Raw genomic sequence first — 18382 nt, 5'->3', positions numbered from 1 at the left:
AATACAGTCACCTATTCAAAATGAATATTTAAATGTATTGCCAAAATATTCTTTCCGAACATGCCTAACATCATTATTATAATTTTTATCATCACAGACCTTCCATCCTCGCCTCGAGTAGAACAAAAGTTAATTAATATTTTATTATATTCAGTGACTTTATTTCTCCCTCTCTTCTTTTTCTTTTCAGATTCGTCCTCAAGAGAGAATAACAAAGTGAGGAAGCGACAAGTGCTGATATTATTTATTTTAGGTCAAGGGTTTATCGTACAAAAACTACAACCCATTGAACATATAAAATTGTCATCAAACATGACGACGATGAAATAAAAAAACAAACTTTTAAATTCGAATGTAAGCTCAGTGATACTTTTAAAGCCGAACAAGACCATAAAAAATACAAAATCCAGCAAGTGCAACAGAAGCAGAAAAAATAGCATGAAATTTTTATGGCGATCATTGGTCGAGCATCATTCGGCAATAAGGATAAGTTTGTATTAGAAAGCAAAGATAGTTGTTGCTGTATAAAATATTGTCCATTTCATCCAAATGATAAGTCATCTATGAAATGGCAACATCGTCTCATCTGTACAACACAATAATAACATTTTATCATGATAGACGAAGACGAAGAACTTTAAAGCATACAAGTGTGCCCATTCGTGCAGTTTATGTGAATGATAATAAAGTGAGATTAGAACAAGTCGTAAAACAATGCACTGGACTATATCAGTTGGTACATTTTTGCATTTATTATTTTATGCTCACATAATCATCATTAATTTTGTATTGTGTGGCATAACACAAAGCGAAAGTGACATTAATACCGATTATAATCATTTTGATAGTAAATATTTTGGTGAAAATGAGACATATAATAACAATAAGCGATTAATTATTGAGGACTTTTATAGACAAAGTGCTCTTTCTGTAAAAAGTATTAAGGATATTAGTTTTCATGTTAATACAACAACCAAAATTGCACTTCCAACAATCGATTCTGCATCAGCATCAATGTCATCATCTATGACGTTAGTCAACAGTACGAGTAGTGGAGGTAATGAAAATTATATTTAATTACTCTATCAACGTTGAAGTTATTGGGTTAGTTGTATCATTGTTAGTTCCTTATGCTATTTTTTGGGACAAATTTAAGGACCGATACACAAATAATCCACATTCCAGAACAATATCTTATATTCAGTCTCTCCATTATCTTCAGTTCCACTTAAAAAGACTCATCTCAGAAAGAATTAAACTACTACATCCTGCAATTACCAAACTTTCCATCATAATTTTCCACAAGGATCAACAATTTCCATTCTCATCAACCTTAATACCAGAAAATTTTTGATGATGTGTGAAATGAGTTTAATGTCCAAAAACATGTTCATTTGGATCAAATGAAATTCACACCATAATCTTAATCCAATGAGATTTATGTTGCATTAATATCATTCATGTTCAACCCATAATACTTCCATTCATAAAATTGTGTTTGTATTCAAAATGAAATGGCTTATACTCTTCCTTTTGTCAAAATAATGTGTGTATGTGTGTACTTATATGGGATATCTGTAATATTAGATGATAAACTTTTCTATAGAACTGAAAAACTAACTTTTCTTTTCATTCTGCATTTGCTATAAGGATAAGTCACTTGCAGAGAGCACTTCTTATGGGAATAGCAGCATTATGTGAAAGATTCTATAAAAAATAAAGTCGGAAGAAAAAGTTTTTCCAATGCATTGTGGTCTAAAAGTGTAGAAAAAGGTGATGACATAATAAAATGTGGTAAAGTTCAAACTGATCTGCATCCTGCGCTAAATCATTAAATAGCTTTTTTATGAAATTTGACAGAATCTGTGATTTAAGAATCACACATTAATTGGAAATCTTTTGAGAACTTGTTTGATTTATCCGAACCTAAACAGGCAAAGTGATCGCTTTAAGATACTTTAGTAGTCTTCCTGTACAAGTTCAATCATCTCCTTTCAGACAAGTTTATAAGCCAGAGTTAAATACCTAAGTGAAGCCAAAAAAAAATCCATAACAAAAATAAGCGTCTGAACATTTTCCCAAACACCTAGACTACATTTACAAGTGGATGTATTCATGCCATCCTTTTCAAAAATGGATTTCTGTGCTTAACAGAATAGAAATTCAAATTGAATGACAAAAAGCATTATGGGAAGCCAAAAGGGCTCTTATCAGATGCATTTTGTATGTAGTTTTTCATTTCCCCATAATAAACAGCATAATAGCAGTCTATTTTAAAAATCACCCAAATATTCTAACCCAGACTGGTATTGTAGTTCATAATTGGATGTAGAAGTGCCAAAATAATTTTCCATCCTTGCCATTATTATGTAAATTATAAACACCATCGAAAATATGCTAGAAATGTAAAAAAAAAATATTCTTGGTTAAGACAATGAGGAACGAGCATAAATGTTTGGCTTAATGCCGAAGTGCTCTTTCACTCGAAACACAACAAGAAACTTTGTTCTGCTTAACAGAAACTTCTCCACAACAAATTTATTTTCATGACGGAAGCTGAATTATAAATTCCATTGTGGTGTTGGATATGAAAGCCATGAAAATTAATTACTGGAATTTTATTAACTCAAACTTATTTTTGAGAACATTTTAAATGTTGAAATAATTTTTGTAGCAGGTCTGAAATGTTTAAGATATGATTTTTTGTGACGTTACAAGTTTAATTTAATTAAGAAATGAATTTTTTCAAGAAGATCCAATTGCATCACATCAGCCCCCCTCCATTCATTATTTTAGAAATGAAATTGAAACATGCAGCTGAAATATCCATTACATCATGTTGAATATGTTCTAGTCATAATCGAAATTCATCTTAATGCTTAGTAGCACTTAAGATCTGACCTCTTTATCATCAATTTTTATAGAAAACTACTACTCATAATGATATTCATGTTTTAAGAGCATTTTTTTGCACTGACGGTAAACATGTCCTCATTCTGTCCGTTCGTAGTATTCAATGGTAGCCCCCCTACTGAGTTTGGATTTTCATCTGCTGTTGGCTTTGATAATTGTCATATCAAGATAGTGTTGGAACTCATATATCCTCACAACATTGCTAAGCACTTTTTACATTCCTCATCATTATATGCGCTCTCAGTCTACATGACTAGAAATATTTTGTTCATCTTACTTGTATGGATATGGAGCATTTCGGATATTTTCAATATTCTACTATATCATTTTTCATATTCTAAGCACATCTTTAGAGATGAAGAATGATAAACTTCTATAAATATCATTATGAGCATATGCAAAGTCAATTTTGAAAATTTTTCTATCGAGTTATTTTGTGCTTTAACTTATGCTAGAAGTATTTAAAGCTTATGTTCAATATTTTATAATATCTATGCTTTAAATAAGCATATCGATTTAAATAACATTCGATGTTCTATTGAATTGCCTGCAAAACCATAAGTGGCACAGCTATGGCAACGTGAATAAAGCCACCTTATTTATAGATCTATAACACGTTAAAATAAATTCGGCTTATTGTTCATGGAAAGATCTGCTACGGACACATGATGCAAACATTACAATATGCAGCGAAGCTTCTAGATCATAAAATGGAAATCGATGAAATTCAATTCAATTGAAAGGTGTTTAAGAAGAAAATTTTGTGGCACTTTGGAGGCCTCAATTTAATTTTGCTTATTCTATGGCAGTAAAATTAATCGTTTGTGTTCGACAAAAAGCTTACAAAAGCTTTCAGTTTTAATTGCTTTGCCTTTGAAGCTTTTGTTGAATTGTCAATTGAATTAATTGCCAGGGGATATAATTGAGTTCTATGACATCGTCTGTTCCATTGAAAATTTCGGTCTGCCTGAAATTGGAGCTATTTAGTTATGATGACCAACGCTTTTTGGGTATGATTGCGGGATGGCATTCATTACAGATTGATATCACTGACAATTATCCCCACATTCACACTCTGATTAATTCAATTTCTTTTCTGTACAATCGACTTCCATTCCAAATAGATTCATTATCAATATCATCATCATCACATGGCAATTCATCAGTAAAAATGCCAGTTGAGCACATTGGCATCACAAATAGTAATAAAAATGATAAATCGAAAGGAATGGAGATTCCATTAAAGCGGCTGTTTAATATCACAACAATGCATCCATTTCCACCACCACAGCAGCATCAACATAATAGTTATAATTATCCAAGTAATGGCACATTAATGACAAAGTTAATGTCAAGTTCTCATCATGGATCGATGCCGAAAAAAACAGACGCACCAATGCTGAATCTTGTATATGATTCTCATTTAAAGCAACGTTATCCGGACTTTCGGTGAGCATTTTTTCTCCCTTTTTTACTTCATATATCCCCACAATTAATTGCTGTGTGTTTTTCTTTCTTTTTTTCGATAAAATTAAATAGCTTGGGAACTCATTTCGATGAAATTGCAGTTGGATCATTAATCAATGTGACCATACAAGAAGGAAAGACAGCTTATTTCGACTGCAAAATTAATTTATTACAAGATAAAACGGTAAATATTAAGGGGGAGTTTTGCTGTTGGATTTATTGATGATTTCCGTTTTTGGAACTTATTCAGTATATTTTAATACATAATTTTTTTTTTTTGGATATTTTCATAAATTTTATGTTGAAGTTTTACCTTTACATTCCCCCTCTATCATAAAATATTATTGCTGATGCTGCACATAACAGCACAATGCACTCATTCAATGCTTTATAATAGCTAAAAAAACTAAATAAATGTATTACAGGTTACGTGGGTACGTCGAATCTATACACCAGATCCCAATGATGAAACACGTGAAAATCAAGAATTGCAATTACTAACAGTTGGCACAAATACATTTGTCGCAGATACACGTTACGTTGTTGACTTTCAACACCCAAATAATTTTCGATTATCGATACGAAATGTCAGCATGCACTATGATGAAGGTGTTTACGAATGTCAGGTATGCTCAATTTATAAACGTGTAAATGCATGTCGAATTGACAAATGCAGACGTAGCAATTCTTAAATTCTCATACCATACAATCAATGACTCTTATTTTCGACGTGTAAATGTGCGACATGAGCAATTTTTGTCGGGAAAAATTGTGAGAATTTGTCAGATTATTTTTATTTTGGTATGTGATGGTTATGACAGGTTATTTAGAGAGATGTCTAAAATTTGTAGTATTAGAAGAATGTGGGTTAACTTAAAGTTTAATGAAAATTTAAAATGTTCATCAACTAACTGACATCTTTGTATAATCAACAGATTTCGACACATCCACCGAAAGTAATTCAATTCTATTTGCATGTTAATGGTAAGTTTGAAATTTCTATTCAACACACAACTATGTAAATGTTCACATATGTTCATCACAGTACAAGTAGAAGAAGAGATAAAAGGAATTAAAACCACCGCTTTTAAGCTATAAATTGATTACTGATGAGCTTTTGATCTCAGCAAAATTCACATCGATCATAAAAATTCCTCTCGTTTTGCGATTGAAACAATTTTAAAGCAATAATACTTCATCGATATCGCCCACAAAGGGAAAAAAGATTATTGTGATGATAACACAAAGTAAGCGGAGTAATCTGAAAATTTATTGAGGGAATCGAATCATGGGGTGGGAAATGTTATTTTATGAATCGAAGTGATTGAACTTTGTTAAATTGGTTTTGATTTTTGTTTTCTCAAACTCGAAGTTTATTGCTTTTATCTAGAATTTCGTCTGAATCATTTGAGTTTTGAGGCATTCTTGGGAATACTAAGAAAATACTATGCAGAATATTGATTTAGGTATTAAGTTTCTTAAGAATTCGATAAAATTGCAATTTTTTAAAAAGTTACTATCAAGTTTAAAACCTATTCTTGATTTTCAAGAGTCTTAAACAAATGATCCAAATTGTATGCTCTGTAGCATCTAAGCTTCCAACCCTTAGACAAGAAAATATCAGAAATAAAATAAATATTGATGACAGTCATAAAAATTTCGCATATGTTTCAAATTATCCTCAATGATTGTGTTTTTATTGAAGCACATTATGGCTTTTTCTTCTCCTATTTCACTTGTCTGGCAATCTAGAAAAGGAAATATGATATAGGATGCCTATATCATCAGTTTCTGTTGAGACTAACTTGATATCGACTAATTAGCTTCTATTCATGAACAGGTGATTTTTATGTTACTTGAATACTGAGACAATCAAAAGCCTAACATATGGCTAGCCTACCCAATAAATAACTCATATAAAATCAGATATAATAATAAACTTTGATTTATCACGAAGGAAATGTTTGTGTCAATAAATTCATTCCATTGTGACTTAATATCAAAGAGACATTTTACAAATTACTGCGAATTTCTTTTCCTTCTGTTTGTCATTTACTTTCGGAAGCTTTCTCGATACAACAGACATCTTTGTCTTCAAATAAGCTTGCATGTGATGTGAGTAATCAATCCGCCTATACTTGCTTCTGTTTGTCATGGTGTGGTTTTGAAGAAGAGTTATAATAAAATTTATTAATAGAGCATTCATTTTATTCAAATTTCCTATATCATGGTTGAAAAATTTAATTAAACTGGATGGATGGAAATATACATGCATAATGAATTCGGTTTTTGAGGTTAGATTTATATTTTTAGTACATAGGTTGATCTTCAACAGATTGTTATCATATGCTTGGTTTTAATTTATGTTTAATTTTTAAAGCACGCTTTGTTCGGAAAGCACAGACTCTGGAATTTGAACTGGTCTGGTTTGGATGTCTCAACAGCACGTTATCGTGATTGTTGAATTGTGCATAACCTTATACATTTCAGATCTTAAAATGTCAAATTAAAATTTTTCACATCATATATCAACATGAAAAAATGTAAAAATATTCTAAATGATGTTCGAAAGCAGTTCCAAGGAACACAATACATGTTATTCATTTGTTAACAATCATATCCCCCTCCAGACATATAATTCCTTCATTTTTAATAGAAAATGTTTCGACCCGTGTAGTAAAAAAAACATATAAATTACATTTTTCAACATGTTGATAAACACAGAATGTCGAGACTTTCCGTCATACTCATGTAAATATACATAAATGTCATGTTTGTTGAATTTATCTTAAAATCCAACAAAAAACAAACCACAGACGAGAAAAGCTGAAGTACATTTATTATGCTGAATATTTTTCCCACAAAAAGGCACACTTAACCTTTTGTTGGATTTCATTTCACCTTTCAAATTAATTCACAAAGCATAAAGAAACTTTAAAAAGTGGGGGATAAAAATGCAGCGGTGCATGAATAATTACAAAAGTCATAAGGCAAAATACGAGGATACGGTTAATGTGGCATTTAGTGTTAAGAAAAACCCCTGTTATTGCAGTTTATTTTTGCACTTCCGTTGTTTTATCTCTCTGCTGTACTCGCAGTTTATATTACTAATTGAATTAAGACAAATGAATGCTTCCTCATCAAGGTTATCCTCGCTGTTAACGTTGATGACCTACATTAAACATTAGGAGTACTTTTGTTATTTTTAACGGAGAAATTTTTAATTAAAGGATATTTTTGTTTCCATTTGACTGTCCTGCCTTTAAGGGGTTAAAAAATAAAAGCTAAATGCTTTTTGTGGAGTAGATTTTGATGATTTTGAAGGCAATGTTTGATGAAACTTAAAAAAATTAAATTTAATTAAAAATTTGTGTTAAAAGCATGAGAGGAAGCGTTTCAGCAGTTTGGCATGGACTCAGTTAGATCTTCAATAATCGAGTTGAAAAAGCGCCTCTGCCAACATATTTAAATTCAGAATCTTCTTAATCTTCACTCCCAATTTTAATTTTTCATGAACAGAAGGAAAGAAAATATTTTGCAAGCAAGCAGAAAAAAGCGAGGAAGTAAAAATTGAAAACTTTTTTTAACCTCAATCCCAAGGCACGAAAGGATCAAAAACAATGCAAAAGAAATAAACAAAAAAGCAATGTGAAGATGTAAAGAAAGAAAGGAATTTGAGAAAAAATATTTACATAGCTTCGGGGAGCAAAAACAGCAAACGACAACATCTTCCTGTTAATTACACAAGAGTAAATTGCAAAGCAGTCGTGGCTTCTCTGCACATACAAGCATGACAATAAAAGAAACTGGCAAAATGTGGTTGACTAACTGTTTTAATTAGCAATAATCCTACGAATACTAATTAAAGCATCACGATATATCCGTTCGTTGCTTAATGACAGCAGCAACAACCTTTCCTCGGCTATTAACGCCTCTGTCTCTACTTGTGCTGATGATAACTTTTTTCAATTTTGCAACAAACAATAAATAAGCAGTATATGAGAATATTTATGATTATATATCTCTATATATTCATAGCTCCAGAGCTGTTTATAGCTGATGAAAACCTAAATCCACTTTACGAACGTCATTATGAAGTTAATTCGACACTTGAGCTATATTGTTACGTTCACAACATCGAAATGACATCATCTGTGGTTTTATGGATTCATAATGATCTTGTACTAAACTACGATGCGACAAGAGGTGGAATCAGGTGAGAAGGAATAAAAATCTCTTTTTGATGTCACAGAGTAGTTTCACTACCCTGCATTATACATTTAAAATTCCAAACCTCCACAATGTCAGCAAAAATGAAATTTTCTCACAATTCTTATTTTCGTTTATCTCCCCTATTCTTATTCGTCTGATTTCATGGTTGGCTGTGGCAACGCGTGCAACCATTCATCTTAATACTATCAACTATCATCATCATCATAATCATTACCATAATATAGTGTGCGAACAGACTTAACTGAAGAAGGTGCTAATTCAACATTAAGTGTAGCCAAAATTAATAAGTTCGATTCTGGTATGCTCAACTGCTGATGTTCATGTTAATGATGATTAAAAAACTCATCATGACTTCTTTTCTCCTCCCTATTTTTTTTCATTATTAGGTAATTATACTTGCTCAATTGGACCAACACACTCATTTACAACAACTGTTCATGTTCTTAATGGTAAGACTTTGTTACTTTTCTTTTTATATTAAATTAGATGAGATGTAGGAATTTTGATAATATTTGACTTTTAAAAAATTGCCATAGAGATCAAATTCTTGTCTGAAGCATAACTAAGGAGCTTCTTGAATTTCACTAAATTCATTCAAATATCTCAATTCTAAGAATGTACGATAATCCCTCAAAATAGCTCAAACACTTTATACTTTCAATCCACTTCTCCCATCTTAAATTGAATTTCACACCCGTTCCATCCGATTTACAAGTCTTCTTAGCAATTGACTCACATATGAGGGTCAAAAGAAGTTAAGCAGCTTGCATTCTCATTTAACCTAAACCTCATCATTATGATTTCATCTTTGCATGTGTCTGCCGGGGTCGTGTATAAGAAATGTCTGTCATTATTGAGAATATCTAGAGTGATGTAGTAAGGATAGCACGATGGACATCATTTGTGAACAAACCGTAGCTAAACAAATGTTATTTCTTTCTTAAGAAGCTTTTACATTACATTTATATCTCAAACTTATGAATAGTATGGAGAAGAAATGCTTAGTATAGTGCGAAATAAGTTCTTACATCATCACGATAAAAAGAAACTGGTGCTAAATAATTATCATTATCTCCATCCACAAAATTTCCTCTTCAGTTCTTCTTGTGCTCAAAGTTTTCTCCTTTTTATCGTTAAGCTATAAAAGACACACATTCAGGCACATACATACATTCAGTGGTGCAGAATTTAATATACAACACAATACATACGTACAACTTAATATTTTTAATTAAGGAAACGCTTTTTTCTTAGAAGTATCCATTACGACCATAAAAGAGCACTTAAATGAGAACTCATATAAGTGTCGTTTCCGTTAGAAAAACTTCATAAGCTCTTATGCTATAATAATATCTACTTACAACTACCGAATGAACATTTGCACTCGTGGAGCAGGGGATCCGTATTGTTCTGAATAAAGGATATGATTTTTCACATGAATGACATGAAAATGATAAAATATGGGAACTTTATGAGTAGGAAGAATGAGCTTTGATGGTGCTAGCGTTGGTAGCAAGAAGCATCCTTGAATGATGTCTGACTGTGTCCTTTTAATAAAGGATCCTGTAAAGGATATTACTAGATGAATTCTCAGCAAGACTTTCCAGTAAATTCCTTTTCCTGTTCATATGACAAATATTAGAGTATGTCAATATGCTACTTACAAATTAAAAGAATTCCTTGCAATACTTCAGTCCTGATTCTTTATAATATCAAATTTGACTATCTGATACCCTCTAAAACACCCACACAAGCTGTTTTATTCACAACAAATCCAATTTTCTAAACTTTTTGATGAAGAAATACATTAAAGCTCTTAAATTAATTCTTGATCCACTCACAAAACTCAAAACATCCAAGAAAAATCAATAATTTATTTCATAGCCTACTGATCCGATGAAATCTACAAGGAGTAGAAACAAAATCTCATCAATATTCAAAATTCATGCAAAACAAGCCTCAACAGTCTCGTCTTCAAGATTAGCTTATCTAAAAAATTTATGTATAATCCTAGACGGCTGACATTTCATTGTCATTTGGAACATCTTCCGAAGACATACGTTTTGGGGTTTGTTCATATTTAGTGTCTAAACTCCCTTGCAGACTATACTCTAGTTTGAAGAATATCAATGTACATGGTTAAAAAGTGTTAAATGAATTTTTGGTGGATATCATTTAGGAACGATCTCTATTAATGACATTGTATAATTGTGTTCAGTTCCTTCCTATAATTTTCTCACTTTTATTGTTCTCTCTTTCTGATTACATGCACTTTCTATACAAAAACTTAATAACAACTATACAACAACCTCATCAACATTGTATGCTGTTCTGTTCACATCACATCGACTACACAAAAAAAATAACGATAATGATGCCGGAGCAGAAAGTTTTGCTGAACTTTTCTATCATGGATGTGCTGTAAGTTTAATTAAATATCAAATATACACCACGGAAAGTTTAGTGCTATTAATGGGATTTTTATTATCACTATTAAGTAAATTGTTAAATAGTCTGTCATCAAATGAATGCTTATCAATTAGATGAAACGCTTTTTTGAAATCAAATTGAACTTTTTCTTTAATCTCTCTATCTCTATCTCTTATCTATGTAAAGACAGAAATAGATATATACATATACTATAGATATATACACATAAAAATGAAGAGATATAAAAAAATAGATAAGTATCTCGTAGGGATTTCTACGCTGTTTACATCACGTTTCTTGTTGAATAAAAATAAAAGAAAATGGAAATGAAAAAATGACGTTTTTAAGGTTCACATTTTACTTATTTTATGTTGTTGTAATTTTAGACACAATGGAGAAAGTTGTTTAAGTAAGAAATAAAAATTGTTTTCTAAATAGAATCATAAAAATGAGATAATGGAGAAGAAGTGTGTCAAGGTTCGGGTTGTGGAAGCTTTGAACCATTTTATGGCTCCTCAATCAGAAGTGCTGTCGGATATGCATCATTAAATGTCCAAATATTGTTTCAATTTCAAAACTAAGTTCTCAAAATCAATTAAGGAGCCAAATTTCATCATTTCCACAGCCTGACAACCAAATTGACTACGAAGAAGATAACGTTAAAGAAATTGAAATAAGTCTAATGAATGTTAAACAGTTGAATGGATAGCAACAATTTTTTCACATTTCATCGCGCTCATAAAACTAAACTTAATAGAAGAAATATTGTTGTTATAGTCACGGGTTTTTTATTCAAATGGAATATCGATAAGACGATTTGAAAATAAAAATGCAAAAGGGATGAAGAATTGACTTATAAGAAGTGCAACTCGGTGATTATTGTTCAGGATTAGGAAATATTGCATACATATCGTAATTTTATAGTACTGAGTTCACGATTTCTTTATAAATTAGGAATTCTGGTGCAATTTTTGTTTGCTCATTGAGAAATAAATTGCAGACTTTAGTTTGCCTTGATTTCCGACATCAGATTCTCTCAAATTATCAAATCAACTAAATTCCATCGTTAACTTCTGATAAGTCATTCAAAAAATCCATACCCAAAAGGCAAATGATGTAAAAACCACTGGAGTGGCTTTAGCGTGGAGTCAAATTCGATAAAATCCAGCTGCATGCCTGAACCATGTCAGCCTAGTGACTCAAATCAAATAAATTCATCAGTCTCATTTCGTGTAGTTCAATGATGTAATTTTCAATTTCTATAGCTCAATATTATAATCTCCTTTTTCTCTATCCTACCTTCTCGAATGAAATAACGATGAATATATTTACAAGTTGTCTTTTTATCAAACTCACTCACTCACCGACACCGACACACAAAATGATAGTAAAAAAATAAATAAAATTGTATAATTAATAATCTATTTTTCTATGTGTATGTCCGATAATGATGATGAATATTTGATAATAAAATGAAAAGGAAGGAAACTGTTTTTTGTCCATCACGTTGAATAATATTGAAGATTTTTACGAGCAACAATAAATAGATTAATTAATTTTCTTCGAAGTGCTGTATGGATATTAATTAATTGAATTGAATTGTTTTGAGGCATTTGGATGCGAAAAAAGCACTGCCTGTGAATTAAATTCTGATGAAATTAAACGTTCCGCTCTGATGGTTCAAATTTAAAGTATGAGTTGAACATTAAATTTTAAGCAGATTTTCAGGAATCATCGCTAATTATAGAATTAGTGCAAATTTATTTAGTTTAAATTTTAGGCAAATTCTGTGAGTGTTAAAACATTTTAACAGCCACTCAAATTGTTTTTGCTGGAAGTTAATGAAATTTTTCATCATTAATTTATAAAATAATTTTTAATGAAGTTTTGATGGTAAATTTTAAATTAAGTTCGTTAGAATAAATGCCATGGAGAGTTTGTGAAACTTTTCTTTTGCTATGTTTACAAATTTTTACGCCCAATGAAACAATTTTGTTTGTTATTTCTGTTGCTTAATATTATTCAATGTTTTAGAATAAATTTAAATGCCAGCTTTGGGTAGGAAATTAAATTCACATAAAAGATTGAAAAATTCAACCGTACATATCATCGACATTCATTTGATGGGACAGAATTCTAACCCGAAAGACATACGTTGTTAAATTGGCCAAAAATCTGACTCCGGCAGCATAAAGATATCAAATCCGAATTCAAGTTCGAATTCAGAGTCGGATTTTTGGGTATCATCGTGTACTTTCCGGGTAAGAACAACTCAAAACATTATGATATAGCAAGCAGCATTAAATTAAAGCAAATTTAAACAAAGCACTACGAAGTGCTACAAAAAAGTCATCAGACATTTCTCTGTGTAAAACCAAAAACCAAGCTATACAAAAAAAAATATATATATTTCCACAACCTCGTCTCGACCATATTAACAAATGTAACTTTGAAAAAGTTAATTAACTCTCCATGGTTCACGTCGTTATTATTCGTAACACAATGACTTTTTAAAAATTTAAATATTTGCAGTAATTAAACTATCAAAAGCTCATTAAAATTAATTTGAGTTTCACAGCACAGAGCATTCAAGTAAATAACAATCGTCGACATTATTTGCATTATGAATGAAGAGTTCCATTAGAGAAATTGCAGACATTCCATTGAGACTTTCGAAACTTATTATTATTCTGTAAATTATTAACTAGTCACAAATAAAATGAAGAAAAAGTTGGAAGAAGATGATAAAAAGAAGAGAATTTCCATGTTGTATTGTGCCTGATAAAAAATGAATTTCAATAAATTACTCTACGGGAAAATTCAATTCATAATTAAAAGTGAATTTTATGCAAATAGGGGAAATGTGATAAACGCTGAATTGCATTTATGCACATCTTTTGTTCGAATTCCATACATACCTTTTTATTTATTTTTGTAGCCATGGAAGTTAGTCTTTTTTCACGCATTATCCATATGGTTTGTGGGTAAATAAAGAGTTGTAGTCAAATTTTTTGGATTGTATTAACCGAAATGGCTGAAAATCTGATCCCAGGACAGTGTGACTCTAGCCCTAGGGCAGATTCAATGAAATCCGGTCTCAGGTCAGAGTCAATTCGTACATTGGTTATGCCATTGCCTTCGTGTATGTTATCTTAAGTCTCCATACTTTCTACAATCTTTATGGACTCATACATCATAATTACCAACCCTGGTCACTGTTATGTACATGTTTGTCAACCATTTATCCATGAAAAAATCGTTAAAATGCCTGCAAATTTTTGATAATTTCTTTATCAATTTTTACTCGCATACAAAATAATTTATTACATACCCGACCTTTCCAAAGCATGATTTTTTCGCTTCTCGATGCGTCGACAATTTATTGGAAAACTTTTATTAATTTTTTGTTTTGCTGCCTGTATTGCAGGATATATAAAAACCGTACATAACAACAAATTTATTTTTGCAGTCATGTAATAATGAATTATTCAATGCGTTGTTAAAGTAATTTTCTTTGACATTATTTATTACAACTTTTGGGACTTACACAGATACTGTAGAATGGAAAGTAAAGATCACAGAGTCATGAGACTTGGGAATATTTTGAGGAGAAAATATGGCAAAAATGAGAGAGTTTAATATATGCTGTTGTTGATGATGATGATGATGTATCAAAAGAAGCATCTCATTTAAATATTGAATATTTGAAAATTTTCTCGGGCTATGCTCGGTTATCATAGGTTTTTATTTATGTTTGAAAATATTAATATGCAAAATTTGTGAAATTAAAATTTGAATTTTCAAAAAAATTTAAAAATATGATTTTAAATCCTTGAATTAAAAATTGGCAAAAGTTGAGATTTCTGATCAAAAGTTTTAAAATTTGAATTTTTTCGAAATCCCCAAAACTCAATTAAATTCACAAATATATTAAAGAGCACAAACCCCAGAATCTGCATAACAACAACGACATGACAAAATTCTCCATTCAAAGATAAAGTCAATGTATACATAAAATCTTATGCAACCATATGATGTGTAAGTGATTTGATATGCTTGTGATAGAAGAAAATGAAGCTTCTTTTGTATTCGATTTATTTTAATGTTCTTTTATTGAAACTTGATGCAAAGTTGAAAGCTTTTTTGGAATCACTTAAATACTAAGATGCTAGAAAACTTTAAGTTACCGATGAAAATGTCAATAAGAACTTCAAAAACAATATTAAGTCTGCATTGAACTTGAATGGGAAATGATTTTATCTATTTTATTTCCGATAATATCGACGAAATTAGAAACATGTTGCTAACATGCTGAATCAATAACTAGAAATAAATCATTTAGAAAGTTTCCATTCAATTCTATTATAAATGGGGTTTGCTGCAGGAATTATTCAACATGTGAATTCTTTTTAGGGCTTTAACCTTGTGCTCTTTTTGATACTTCATTCATAAATAATGTCTTCCTAGAATATCATCCCTTCCTTGATTCTTCTAAATTTAGATTATTCATATTAAGACTTAAAATAGAATTTTAGACCCTCCTCCACTTAAAATCCTACACGTCATTTACAAACGATCCTTTTCAATGTGCTTGAGTTATTTCACATAAGGATTTCTCAAAGTGATACAAAAAGGTAGACTCTCGAAATTTCGTTTCAAATGTAAAGCTTTTGTGAGAAAAACTCAGCTTTTGACGCTTTTATTCAGTTATGGTGTACAAATAAGATCAGATAAAGTAATGTCGAATTTGGAGTTCACCGAAGTATTAAAGTATTTAAAAAGAATAACCTCAATTTTTCATTTAAAAAACAATTTTTTGCCAAATATTTTCTCCAACATTTTTTCATAGTTCATTGACTTCTCCTTAAATGAAATTCCCTCAAAAGAAGAATGTTTTCATGGAAAACTATCTCTATTTCAAATCAGAGCAATTGTATTCTTTGCATAAAGCCACACTACGTGGTTTGCCACAAAATAGACATTGACATATCCAACAACAACCAAAAAAGAAGAGTAAATTGAAAACAAACATTTGCAACACATTCATTCTTATGTCTAAAAAAGATAAAGCAAAAAAAGAACAAAATGATGATGAAGACATAAACTAGAGCAGTGGTGGGCAACCTTTGTGTCGCGATACTTTAGTGTGGTGTAAGATTTTTTTGGGAATCGTATCATTCAATCGAGGCTTACAACCGAGATGTACCACTAAAAGCAAAGGTTTCCCATCACTGAACTAGAGTCTTAGTTAAGTCTGATAGCAAAGGCGAAAAGAATGGAAGAGAAAATTGATACAAAATGAAACGTACACATAAATAAATATAGTTTATATCATGAAAAATATGAAGAAAAAATCACAAAACAAAATTTCTTCACACTCACTTTCTGTAACGCTCTCCATCTCAATGTTAGCTCAATAGATTTATAAATTGAAATGTTAAGATGAAGAAAAAAATTATTAAATGGTGATGAGATTATTAAATAATATTTTTAAGAGATTCTAGATTATATAAAAATGGTGGAGCAGAAAAATGACGGATGAGGATTGAGGGGTTAATGATGGAATTGAATGAGATGAATTTTTCAGCATTTCGGTCTGATTTGATCAAAATTTTGATGGAACATCCAAAATAAAATAATATTTACAATAATTTGTTAACAATCTAATCAGATTTAGGTCAAATCAGACTAAATTCTGCTAGAGTTTAAAATTTTTTGAGATTATCACATCACTCAATTCTACCAGATGCCCATCCCAAGCTATAACAAAAGCTTAAAAACCTGTCAGCCGTCAATTTTTTGCTTCATCTCATTTCATCGTCATCAAAGTCGGACAGAAGAAAATAAGAGCATTTTTTAAGTGAACATAAAGCACAAAAAACGTTAGGAATTGAATGAACACACAGAAGGATATTAGATGAACAAGAAAGATTTATTTATATTGTATAGAGAGATGCAACAAAGGAACAGAAATATCTATGAATTATGAGAACAAAAAAGAAATTATATATACTAAATGAAAATGTGAATCATACAAAAAAAAGAAGATTTTGATTGAATAAAGAAATAAAAAATGTTTGCTACAAAAACTATTCTTTATCAATTCCATATCCTTTCACTTCTAGGTTAAATATTATTGTCAGGTTGTCTATATGTTCAATGTCACCTCACACAAAAAACACAATACCTACTGCTACACATAAATCAAAATAAAAAAACTGTGAAAACGGTCCTTTTGTGAATCTTAATTTGCTGTAGCATGTCTACATACCCAGAGATAAATCCATAAAAAATATGGATAGGCTTTTCCTGAAATGAAAAATAATATATGAAATGTTCATCTGGGAAATGAGCTTTTTGTGCCCTTAGCATTGCTTTTTTTATTTTCAGGATGGAATGAATACAAAATGGAACTTTTTTATCGACTGTGAATTTATATTGAAACTATTAAAATAGATTATAGTTCGCTTACGTCACCAGGTAAGTGAATTGCTTAAAAATCGTTTAAAGGAACTAAAATTAAAAATCAGCAAACTTCGCAAGAGTTTCGAACAATAGCAACTGATTTAAATCCCGAGCGACACAAATAATGTGAAATACAGTCCAAATGGATGCAAATTAAGGCAGCTTCCATTTAGTATTAATTAAAGAAGTTGAGCCGACCCTTTTGTCGCTCGGAATTGTATTCATTAACGGAGCTCTTCGCTCATGAATAAATAGTCAAATTGTCAGATACATTCATTTTACGTATATTAAAAATTCAGTGATTTTTAATGCAACATCAGTCAGTCTTTTGTGCTATTGTGACTTTTTTGCTTTATTTAATGGAAGTTAAAATATTTTAATCGAAAAAAATCATAAATTTAATTTTGGCTGTTGAATTTATTGAATGAAATAAGTGAGTAATTTATTGCCAGTTGAATTTTAATTATGATGCAACATTAAAGCAACAGATATTATTTAAATAAAGATCCGTGATATTTATGAACAAATGGGATTTAACATTCATGTTTGTATTTAAAACTAGCCTTTTTTGGAATCGTTCACAATTTCAGATCGATATACTTGTGGACTATCTTATAAGGAACCATCCTTGGCCTTTTGACCTGTCTGCTGGCAGTAATACCTCAGAAAAAGTTTAACTGTTTAAACAACTTGCCTTTAAGCTCTGCAGTAACCTCTTATCCATCCTCTTCAATAATTTGTCAATTCTGCACATTTCAGTCAATTTTATTCCAATTATTTCCTTTTTCTCTTCAAACTGCCCAGCAATCATACACACATTGTAGCAATTTCAATCGTTTATGGGTCATTTCAAGTTCCTTTCCGACCAATCAAT

At 30.7% G+C, this 18382-nt stretch overlaps 1 protein-coding gene across 4 annotated transcripts in view; it reads left to right on the top strand.

Annotated features, from left to right (window-relative positions):
* The window catches only part of LOC139093461 (uncharacterized), a 65948-nt gene extending 48829 nt beyond the window's left edge, over window positions 1-17119 (top strand). For all 4 annotated transcript variants that reach the window (XM_070644196.1, XM_070644197.1, XM_070644195.1 and 1 more), the window contains 9 exons: window positions 191-1057; window positions 4038-4362; window positions 4453-4564; window positions 4806-5006; window positions 5316-5364; window positions 8419-8596; window positions 8838-8911; window positions 9000-9062; window positions 11000-17119. In XM_070644196.1, the coding sequence (XP_070500297.1) occupies window positions 715-1057; window positions 4038-4362; window positions 4453-4564; window positions 4806-5006; window positions 5316-5364; window positions 8419-8596; window positions 8838-8911; window positions 9000-9062; window positions 11000-11160 (1506 nt within the window). In that variant the 5' untranslated portion in view covers window positions 191-714 and the 3' untranslated portion in view covers window positions 11161-17119. The remainder of the gene's footprint in view (window positions 1-190; window positions 1058-4037; window positions 4363-4452; window positions 4565-4805; window positions 5007-5315; window positions 5365-8418; window positions 8597-8837; window positions 8912-8999; window positions 9063-10999) is intronic.
* Window positions 17120-18382: the final 1263 nt, after the last annotated feature.

This window comes from Chironomus tepperi, unplaced genomic scaffold (assembly GCF_022539635.2).
Source record: "Chironomus tepperi strain 1889 unplaced genomic scaffold, CSIRO-AGI_Ctep_v1 contig_335, whole genome shotgun sequence".
Lineage (NCBI taxonomy): Eukaryota > Metazoa > Arthropoda > Insecta > Diptera > Chironomidae > Chironomus > Chironomus tepperi.
The sequence above is the reverse complement of the archived record's forward strand: the minus strand, read 5'-3'. Positions and strand labels throughout refer to the sequence as shown.